Genomic DNA, 9,790 nt, shown 5'->3' on the forward strand with positions numbered 1-9,790 from the left:
TTGTAAATCTCGCAAAAAAATCGGCTGATTAGGTGATATTACTGTGAAGGTAAGAACTTTCACCATGATTTAAGCTAAATTTTGCCTCTGGTGAAATAGTTTAAGAGCAAGCTAGAGCTGGAACAGGCATTTTGCTGGGGGGATCGATTGGGTCGGTTTTTGAGGTGTTGGGCATAAAAATGTAATAGCTAATCTACTAGATCGAATTAATCCTCATAAAATCGTTATATGTGCAGTATTATATGTACTATGGTCTTTGATAATATGTTATCTCCTCGTCAAGTAGCGAGCAAAAGAAGTAAAAAGATTGGCGAGGTAGTCGGAAACAGGTAAAGTATGAATAATGTTATAAAGTTAAACTCTATATTTACTGAATTATTGAAGAAAAAAAAGCCTAAATTAATAGTTAGAGGTATTGGTTGTGGTAAAGGTAAAACATCTGGTAGGGGACATAAAGGGCAGAAGGCTACGCTTTGAAGGAGATGTCTCTAACAGTAAAATGGAGAGCCCCTTCATCTACACCTATTCTGAACCCAGGAAGAGAAAAAGGTGGTCGTGCTCTAAAGCATGTGCAATAAATACTATGATAGCAATAACATCTTTGCTCAAATATTAAGGGGTGAGTTGCAAGAAGGTTTATGAGGATGAGGATGTCTTGGCATTTTACGATAAGTATCTGATGCACCATTTCACATTTTAGTTGTAACGAAAAGTCAATATATTTCATATGATGATTTTATTTTTAAAGCTTCTGCGGAGGAAATAGTAGGCTTCTTTAAAACTGTAAGAGAGAGATAACTTATAAATATAACCTAGAAAAAACAGGATATAGATTAGTTACTAACTGCGGTGAAACGGGGAACAAGTTGTGCCGCACTTTCATATGGATATTTTAGGTGATAAAAGATTAGGAAAGCATGTAAATTTGTAGTGTTGCTTTCTACGAGTTTTATTAAATGAGTGAATATTTAGCTATAGCAATTTTTATCTGCGTGTCAATTATACTATCTCTTGCTTTGGGTGTATTGCCTATGTTTCTTGCAATAAGCAAACCAGATAGTGAAAAACTTTCTAACATATGAGTGCGGTTTTAACCCTTTATCAAGAGCAAGAAAAAATTTTGACATTAAGTTTATTTAGTTTCAGTATTAATTTATGATATTTGACTTAGAAATTGCTTCTCTTTTTCCTTGCGCTATTTCTTTATCTAAAATAAGCTATTGTGGATTTTGGTCTATGATGATATTTCTTGCAATACTTACTGTAGGTTTTATCCATGAGTGGTGTAAAGGTGCATTAGAATGGGGTTATGCTCGTTTAGAACTTGCATTGTTAGTAAGAGTTTCATGCTTTACTTGGCTCAACAAAATAGACATTCGTTCAACCTCTGCTACTGCACTGGCTGTAGTTATTACCATATTAGAGATTATTTTATTTATCTTTTCAATTAAACTTACTTTAACACTTCGCAAAGTAATTCATTCGTTTTCCACATCAATTTTATTTTTTTTTTTTTTAGTAAATAATTTTCAATGTTCAATTTGCTCTGACTAAAAACTACGATTGTCCGCTGAAGAAGAGAATGCTTGTTTCATAACTTTGTGTTTATATATCAAATCATTGGAGCTTTCCTTAAGCAGCAATAATGCTTCCCTATGTGTACTAGCATCGAGTGTTCCATATGACTCATCTGCAACGCCCTCAACTACTTCATGTAGAAAGATCACCTCCTCTTTCCATTCTTTTATTCTCACACAGAAACACTTGACACTTTTCAAGTATTTGCTTACTTTAGTATAATGAGTTGCAGAGATAGCGCGGCACTTATTTACATTGTGAATATGTTCAAATTACCGCCTGAGCAATAGATAAGCCATCATACACTCCTGTTCCTCTACCAATTTCATCAAGTATTACCAAGGAACGGTCTGTTGCTTGGTTGACTATGGTTGCTGTTTCAATCATCTCCACCATGAAGGTGGAATAACCAGCCTTTATATTATCCGTTGCGCCAACCCTGCTGAATATCTTATCATTCACTCCAATATGTGCACTATCTGCTGGCACAAATGAATCCATATGAAACTAAAATTGCAATGAGAGCGTTTTGCCTCAAGAAAGTGGCTTTTTTCAGCCATATTAGGGCCAGTAATTAGATGTATACCAGACAAATTGATGCTATTTGCAATGAACTTATCGTTAACTTCAACAACTGGGTGTCTTTCATTGCAAATATTGAATTCCTTCTACTGTTTCTGGTTTTATCGGCTCATTTAGTAAATCAACCTTTGCTAATCAGGTCTCTGTTGTCGCTGGAGAGGGAAGTGAGATGAAGATTGGCTATGACTACGATATAGCATGTAACTTCGGTGATTTAAATCGCCAGAGTTAATAGGGGAGCGTCCAAAAAAACTTAACTGTTGAACAATTTTGTCTACTAGCGAATAATATGTAAATTACTTAATTTGTTGATAAAAATATTAAAAAAGTATTTTCAGTTTGCTATACAATTCAAAGGTACACCATTTCACAATAAAATAGGGAATTTTGGCCCAAAGATAGAAATAGGCAAGGGTTTCTGTTTTTTTTCTCTGGTTGCTATTTCTACGCTGTGATTCAATTTGGCAAAAAGATTACATGTATACCTTCCGCAAATGGCAGTTTGGGCTTTTCAAAAAGCCAAAATTCTATATAATTTTAGTTATAAGTTATGGCTTATAGAAGAGGCTACCACAGATCTATTGCATATGCACAATTTTCTAAAAAAATAGTAGTATTGCCTTTGCATAGTATAAAGTATTCCTATGTAAATTCTATGTTATCCATATAATAAAGTTGAAGCTATTGCTAACGCAACGTATTTAAAAATGTTATGAACTTCGTAAGAGAAAAAAATACTCCTTTGATGGAGCAATATTTGAACCTAAAAGCTCAATATCAGGATCATCTGTTATTTTATAGGCTGGGAGATTTTTATGAGTTGTTTTTTGATGATGCTATTAAAGCTGCGAAGTTGCTGAATATAGTACTAACTAAGAGAGGTAATTTGTATGGGCAAGAGGTACCAATGTGTGGAGTTCCAGCGCATAGTAGTGAATCTTATCTTCATAAGTTAATAGATTTAGGATTCAAAGTAGCAATCTGCGATCAGTTAGAAACTGCTGATGAAGCAAAAAGCAGGGGCTATAAATCTATAGTAAAACGTGATGTAGTGCAAATTGTAACTCCAGGAACAATTGTTGAAGATTCGCTATTAGAGGATAAAAACAGCAATGATCTTGCGTCCATAGTTAAACAAAATGGGGAGTATGCTATTGGCTGGCTTGAATTATCAACAGGATGCATGTTTTACACGAGGGTTTTTGTGCTTTGCAAACATATCTACCATGTAAAACTAGCCAGTGATGAGCATAGAGTAGGTATTTTTTTGGAACTACATTTAAAAGAGATTTCTCTGTTTTGAACACGTCTTTTTCTTTCACAAGGCCAATTTTATTGCTCACTCTAAAAACATGAGTATCAACTGCCAATGTTGGAATGCCAAGTCCCGAATTTAAAAATACATTAGCACTCTTTCTTCCAACTCCTGGCAAAGACACCAAGTCGTCAAAATTGGGAGACATAGCAATAAGAATAGTAAGAAGAGAACCGAGTGTTCAGGTTACAGTATGTGATATAAATCAAAACATGCTAAGTAGAGGACGTAATAAAGCCATAAACTCAAATCAGCTTAATTTTAATTGGGTGTGTGCAAACGCAGAAAGTTTGCCATTTGAAGACTCTGAGTTCGACTGTTGCACAATAGCTTTTGGTATTCGGATCCTCTCAGAGTCGTCACTAGAGACCGTCTTTCCAGCCCATCATTACGTGCATATTCAAAGCTACCCATAGTAACAGTCTTCTTATTTCTGCTCTTTCATTCACTAAATTTACTAGGTCACTACCCCCTCCCCTTCTCCCCCCCAAAACCAGGTGTCCCTCTCGCAACTGTCTTCACTGGTGCTATTGATATCTTCTTTATATATGTATTAAATATCTTCTTTATATCGGGCAAACAAATAGTAATGTGTGGATCAAAACAACCAGGTCTAAGCAGTGCATTACGAAACCTCCATAAATTTTAAATAGTGCGTAACTTTAATTTTAGTACTTAATAATCTCTCTATATTGCATTACAGTCAAGAAAAATAAACACTGAATACCTTTTCTACAGTCTTACAATTTAATTTTCTAATAAAATGCTAGATTTTCAGTAGAAAAATCCGGTAAAGGCACAATTTTTTATTGTGCTTTAAGTAAATATACTTTTAACATTATTATTAATCTGTTACGATATTAAACAGATATTTTCTAAAAAAAAAATGAACAAATACGAAATTTTACAAGTTTCTATAAAAAGTATTACATAGATTGAAGAATACTGAGAATACGCTATAAGTACTAGATCAGAGTCAACTAAACGTAGAAGATAAAGTTGAACAAATGGGTCTTCTAGAAGAAATTAGACATGAGACTATCTCCCACAATATAATAAAAGAATCATTAGCATAAACACGTACTCCTAGTAACAAAAAGAAAGGTGATAGTTGACAGCTAAAGTTAATAGAGAGGATGCATAAAAGCAACAGTGCTATTTCCATTGACCGTAAAATCCTTTGTCCAAAGTTAAAACTGAGTGCCAAAATTTACGGAGGCTATCTCAATCTGAACCCAGTAGCTTAGAAAAACTAAAAGAACTTTTTTTTTTTTTTTTTTTTTTTTTTTGCTGACTTAGTCAAACTCATTCGTGCAGTAGTTTCTATAAAATCGCAGCAAAAGAAATATTTCCTAAGTTAGGCAAATTTTTCAGCGACAATATAGATAGAATAATTGAAAAACAGAAGAAAGACAAGGTTACTAATACACAGAAGATTACTACTCAAAGCAGATTGAACTTGGCTCATTATGCTTGCAGCAAATAGGTTTTACGTCACACCATGCATACTTCTTATCAGCACCTATATCTGATTTCTGTTATGGTTTAGTTTTACTTTTGGTTCGGTGGTCATCAAATTTATCAAAAATGTCTATAAGTAGCTCATTTACAAGGTACAATCATGTGTGAAACTCAACGGAAAGAATGATTGGAACATGCAGGAAATTTACTGAGTTTATTCAACCATACATAAAAGAGAAACTCATTGTAAAGGTCAAAGTTAATGCAAGGATCAACAGTGTTGAGAATCTGCACTTCATTTTCAATAAAGTGAATCTTCCCTCTCCTTTAGAGAAGGCAGATAAATTTAGTCCATTGATATTTAAAATTATTAAAACTTATTTTAATAATTACACTGGCCAAATGACCACAATGTATGCGACCAGTATCTATGCAATGCACACAAATTAATCAATTAAGTTCAGAATAACCATTTTTTTTTTTTTAATGAATTGATATTTATAAATATTTTAACATTTAATTAAAATAATTTCTGACAATACATGTATTCATTTCGCAAAATTGTACAAATTTCCTATATTTTGATACTTAAAATAGAAATAAAAATTAATTCTAACTGTAAGAATGAATTAAAGCCGTCATTAATTAAAAATTTAATTAATTTTGCTAATAAAAAATTGATTAAAGCTTAATTATTAAAGTTTGTTTTATTATTTATGTTGCCAATTGACCACACCATAAATGACCAGTACCCATGCAACGCTTATAAATTAATCAATTAAGCTCAAAATTTTCTTTACGAATTGATATTTTTTAATAGTTTTAACATTTTAATTAAATTGAAATTTGACAACACCGGCATTTATTTCATAGTTTAATATGCAAAAACTTTTACAAATTGCACAATTTTCTTAAATTATGGTATTTAAATTTGGAAAATAAATTAATTGCAATTGTAAGAATGAAATAAAACCGTGACAAACAAAGAATTTAATTAATTTTGCTAATAAAATATTGATTAAAAGTTATTTTTTAAAGTTTTTTTTAATATTTTATGCTGACCAATTGACCACACCGTGATTAACCAGTACCTATGCAACGCTTATAAATTAATCAATCAAGTTCAAATTATCTAATTTTTTTAATGATTTGATTTTTTTTTAATATTTTAACATTTAAATAAAATGAGTTTTTGATATTGCTAGAATTTATTTTATAGTTTAATATACAAAACTCTGACAAATTATTGAATTTTCATAAAATTTGATATTTAAATTTGAAATAAAAATTAATTTCAATTGTAAGAATGAATTAGAACAGTGGCAAATTAAAAATTTAATTAATTTTCCTCCTAAAATATCATTCAGAACTCAATTTCTAAACTTGATTTTATTATTTTTGCTGTTCAAATGATCACAATGTATGCGATCAGTACCTATGCAATTGGTCAGCATAAAATATTAAAAAAAACTTTAAAAAATAACTTTTAATCAACATTTTATTAGCAAAATTAATTAAATTCTTTGTTTGTCACTGTTTTATTTCATTCCTACAATTGTAATTAATTTATTTTCCAAATTTAAATACCATAATTTAAGAAAATTGTGCAATTTGTAAAAGTTTTTGCATATTAAACTATGAAATAAATGCCGGTGTTGTCAAATTTCAATTTAATTAAAATGTTAAAACTATTAAAAAATATCAATTCGTAAAGAAAATTAGATATTTTGAGCTTAATTGATTAAATTTTATGCATTGCATTGGTACTTTTATTTACAATTGGTCAATTGATCAGCATGAATAATATAAATAATCTTTAATAATTAAGTTTTAACCCATATTTGATTAGCAAAATTAATTGAATTTTCAATTTGTGACGGTTTTAATTCATTCTTACAATTAAAATTAATTTTTATTCCAAATTTAAATATCAAAATTTAACAAAATTCAATATTTTTTTAAGGTTTTGTATAATAAATTATAAAATAAATTCCAGTAATGTCAAAAAGTTATTTTAATTAAATGCTAAAATATTTAAAAATATCAATTCTTTAAAAAAAAATAGATATTTTGATATTGAAAAAAAATAGATATTGAAATATATAAATTAATAATAAAATAAACTTTAGAAATTAAGTTTTAATCAATATTTTATTAGCAAAATTAATTAAATTTTTAATTTTTCACGATTTTAATTCATTCTTACGATTAAAATTAATTTATATTTCAAATTTAAATAATACATTTATAAAAATCCCATAATTTGTACGGGTGTTTTGCATACTAAACTAGGTAAGAAGTCCTACTATTCTCAAAATTTAATTTCAAATGATATTAAAAGTATTAAAAAAAATCATTTAATAAAAAAAACCAAAATTCGAAAGATTTATGTTATTCAGCTATTCTTTATTTATTTTTTTGACTTAACAAAGTTTAATTGCAATATTTTAAGTTGAAATTTTGTGAAATTTATTAATATTGCTATATCAAATAAAAAGAGAAACAGAAACAGAAAAATTAATACAAAATAATAAACTATGGAAATAATTCAAAGAATACTAATACTTCATTAATTAAATTAGAATTAAATTGGTATAAATACAAATTATGAAATGGAAATTAGGATAGAATGTTGCAATTATTTTTCAAAAAATAATAAAATTAAAAAAAAAAAATGCAATATTAAATACATTGTGTGATTGATTCAATGGAAAAACTAATTGTATGTCAAGTGTAACTAAAAAATTCTCATAATTTAAATTTAATTAATTTATACAGAAAGTTATTGATAAGAAGTTGAATTGAATTAATTGATTGAATTTTATGCGTTGCATAGGTACCGGTAACACAAATCGTGGTCATTTGACCAGCAATAATAATAAAATAAACTTTAGAAATTAAGTTTTAATCAATATTTTATTAGCAAAATTAATCAAATTTTTAATTTTTCACGATTTTAATTCATTCCTACAATTGAAATTAATTTATATTTCAAATTTAAATAATGCATTTACAAAAATCCCATAATTTATACGGGTATTTGCATATAAAACTAGTTAAGAAGTTCTACTATTATCAAAATTTAATTTCAAAGCATAAATTCTAATAATACCAAAAATTTACTTTAATTAAATGATAAAATATTGAAAAATTTCAATTCCTTAAAACAAATAGATATTTTGAACTTAATTGATTAATTTATAAGCGTTGCATAGATACTGGTTACAACATCGTGGTCATTTGATCAGCATAAATAATTAAATAAACTTTGCAAATTAAGTTTTTATCAATATTTGATTAGCGAAATTGATTAAATTTTTAATTTATCACGGTTTTAATTCATTCTTACAATTAAAATTAATTTATATTTCAAATTTAAATAATACATTTATAAAAATCCCATAATTTGTACGGGTATTTTCATACTAAAATAGATACGAAGTCCTACTATTATCAAAATTTAATTTCAAAGGATGTTAAAACTATTAAAAAATATCATTTAATGAAAAAAAAAATTGATTATTTTATACGCATAGTGCGGGAACTGGTCACATACATTGTGGTCATTTGACATCTTAAATAATAAAAAAATGCTTAGGCTTAGGCTTAGGCTTAGGGTATATTTAGGCTTAGGCTTAAGCATTATTTCAAATCTAAAAATTGATTTTGGTGAAAATTTTATAATTTGCAAGAGCTTTTGTATATTAAAGGGAGAAAAAATCTCTAGTTCTTTTCAATTTTGATTTTAATTAAATGTTAAAACTATTAAAATTAGTTATTTTGATCAATTCGTTAAAAAAAAATTAGTTATTTTGAACTCAGTTATTTAATTTTATGCGTTGCATACGTAATAAGAGAATAAACTTTAATAACTAAGTTTTTTTTTTTTAATATTTGAGAGGTGAAATTAATAAGATTTTTAATTTGTCGTAGATTTAATTCATTTTTGCAGCTAAAATTAGTTTTTGTTTGTTTTTAAAAAATATCAATTATTATTAAAAATATCAATTATTATTTTGAACTCAATTGTTAAAATATCAATTAAAACTATTGAAACTATTAAAAAATATCAATTCATTAAAAAAAAATTAGTTATTTTGAAGTGAATTGATTAAATTTATGCATTGCATGGGTAACGGTCAGTTACGGTGTGGTCAATTGACAACATAAATAAGAAAATATACTTCAATAACTAAGCTTTTTTTAATATTTGAGAAACAAAATTAATAAGATTTTTAATTTGTCGTAGATTTAATTCATTTCCGCAGCTAAAATTAGTTTTTGTTTGTTTTTAAAAAATATCAATTATTATTAAAAATATCAATTAAAAAAAAAAAATAAAAAAAAAAAAAAATATCAATTAAAAATTAAAAATATCAATTATATCAGAAAAATATCAAAAATAAAAATATCAAACTTTTTTTCTATAATTCCTAGTAATATCAAATTTTACTTTAATTAAATGTTAAAACTGTTAAAAAATATATATTAATTAAAAAAAGTTAGATATTTCGAGCTTAATTGATCAATTTATATGCATTGCATAGGTACTGGTCATTTACGGTTGCTCATTTGATCAGCATAAATAACTAAATAAACTTTAAAAATTAAGTTTCAATCAATATTCGACTAGCGAAATTGATTAAATTTTTAATTTATCACGGTTTTAATTCATTCCTACAATCCAAATTAATTTTTATTTCAAATTTAAATATCAAATTCTGTGAAAATTTAATGATTAATTAGAGTTTTGTATATTAAACAGTAAGATGAATCCCTGTATTGTCAAAATTTATTTTAATTAAATGTTAAAATATTATAAATATCAATTCTTTAAAAAAAAAATAGATAATT

General features: G+C 27.2%; 1 protein-coding gene and 9 pseudogenes across 10 annotated transcripts; 6 read left to right on the forward strand and 4 right to left on the reverse strand.

The window, feature by feature from the left end:
* The first annotated feature begins 567 nt into the window (after positions 1-567).
* Positions 568-792, forward strand: Bm18433 (annotated as a pseudogene). The gene has a single exon. A coding segment is annotated over exon 1 (225 nt).
* Positions 793-956: 164 nt separating this feature from the next.
* On the forward strand, positions 957-1,163 carry Bm18434 (annotated as a pseudogene). Its single transcript has one exon. A coding segment is annotated over exon 1 (207 nt).
* A 387-nt stretch (positions 1,164-1,550) lies between these two features.
* On the reverse strand, positions 1,551-2,079 carry Bm17200 (Uncharacterized protein; the record flags this gene model as incomplete). Its single annotated transcript, XM_043082994.1, has 2 exons — positions 1,551-1,700; positions 1,855-2,079. The coding sequence occupies 2 exons, from the start codon at positions 2,077-2,079 to the stop codon at positions 1,551-1,553; spliced, it is 375 nt and encodes a 124-aa protein (XP_042938928.1).
* On the reverse strand, positions 1,677-1,847 carry Bm18435 (annotated as a pseudogene). The gene has a single exon. A coding segment is annotated over exon 1 (171 nt).
* A 160-nt stretch (positions 2,080-2,239) lies between the features above and the next one.
* On the forward strand, positions 2,240-2,377 carry Bm18436 (annotated as a pseudogene). Its single transcript has one exon. A coding segment is annotated over exon 1 (138 nt).
* A 540-nt stretch (positions 2,378-2,917) lies between these two features.
* Bm18437 lies at positions 2,918-3,355 on the forward strand (annotated as a pseudogene). The gene has a single exon. A coding segment is annotated over exon 1 (438 nt).
* Bm18438 lies at positions 3,336-3,614 on the reverse strand (annotated as a pseudogene). The gene has a single exon. A coding segment is annotated over exon 1 (279 nt).
* A 1-nt stretch (position 3,615) lies between these two features.
* On the forward strand, positions 3,616-3,831 carry Bm18439 (annotated as a pseudogene). The gene has a single exon. A coding segment is annotated over exon 1 (216 nt).
* On the reverse strand, positions 3,830-4,099 carry Bm18440 (annotated as a pseudogene). The gene has a single exon. A coding segment is annotated over exon 1 (270 nt).
* Positions 4,100-4,374: 275 nt separating this feature from the next.
* Positions 4,375-4,821, forward strand: Bm18441 (annotated as a pseudogene). Its single transcript has one exon. A coding segment is annotated over exon 1 (447 nt).
* Positions 4,822-9,790: the final 4,969 nt, after the last annotated feature.

This window comes from Brugia malayi, assembly GCF_000002995.4.
Source record: "Brugia malayi strain FR3 genome assembly, contig: Bm_064, whole genome shotgun sequence".
Classification (NCBI taxonomy): domain Eukaryota; kingdom Metazoa; phylum Nematoda; class Chromadorea; order Rhabditida; family Onchocercidae; genus Brugia; species Brugia malayi.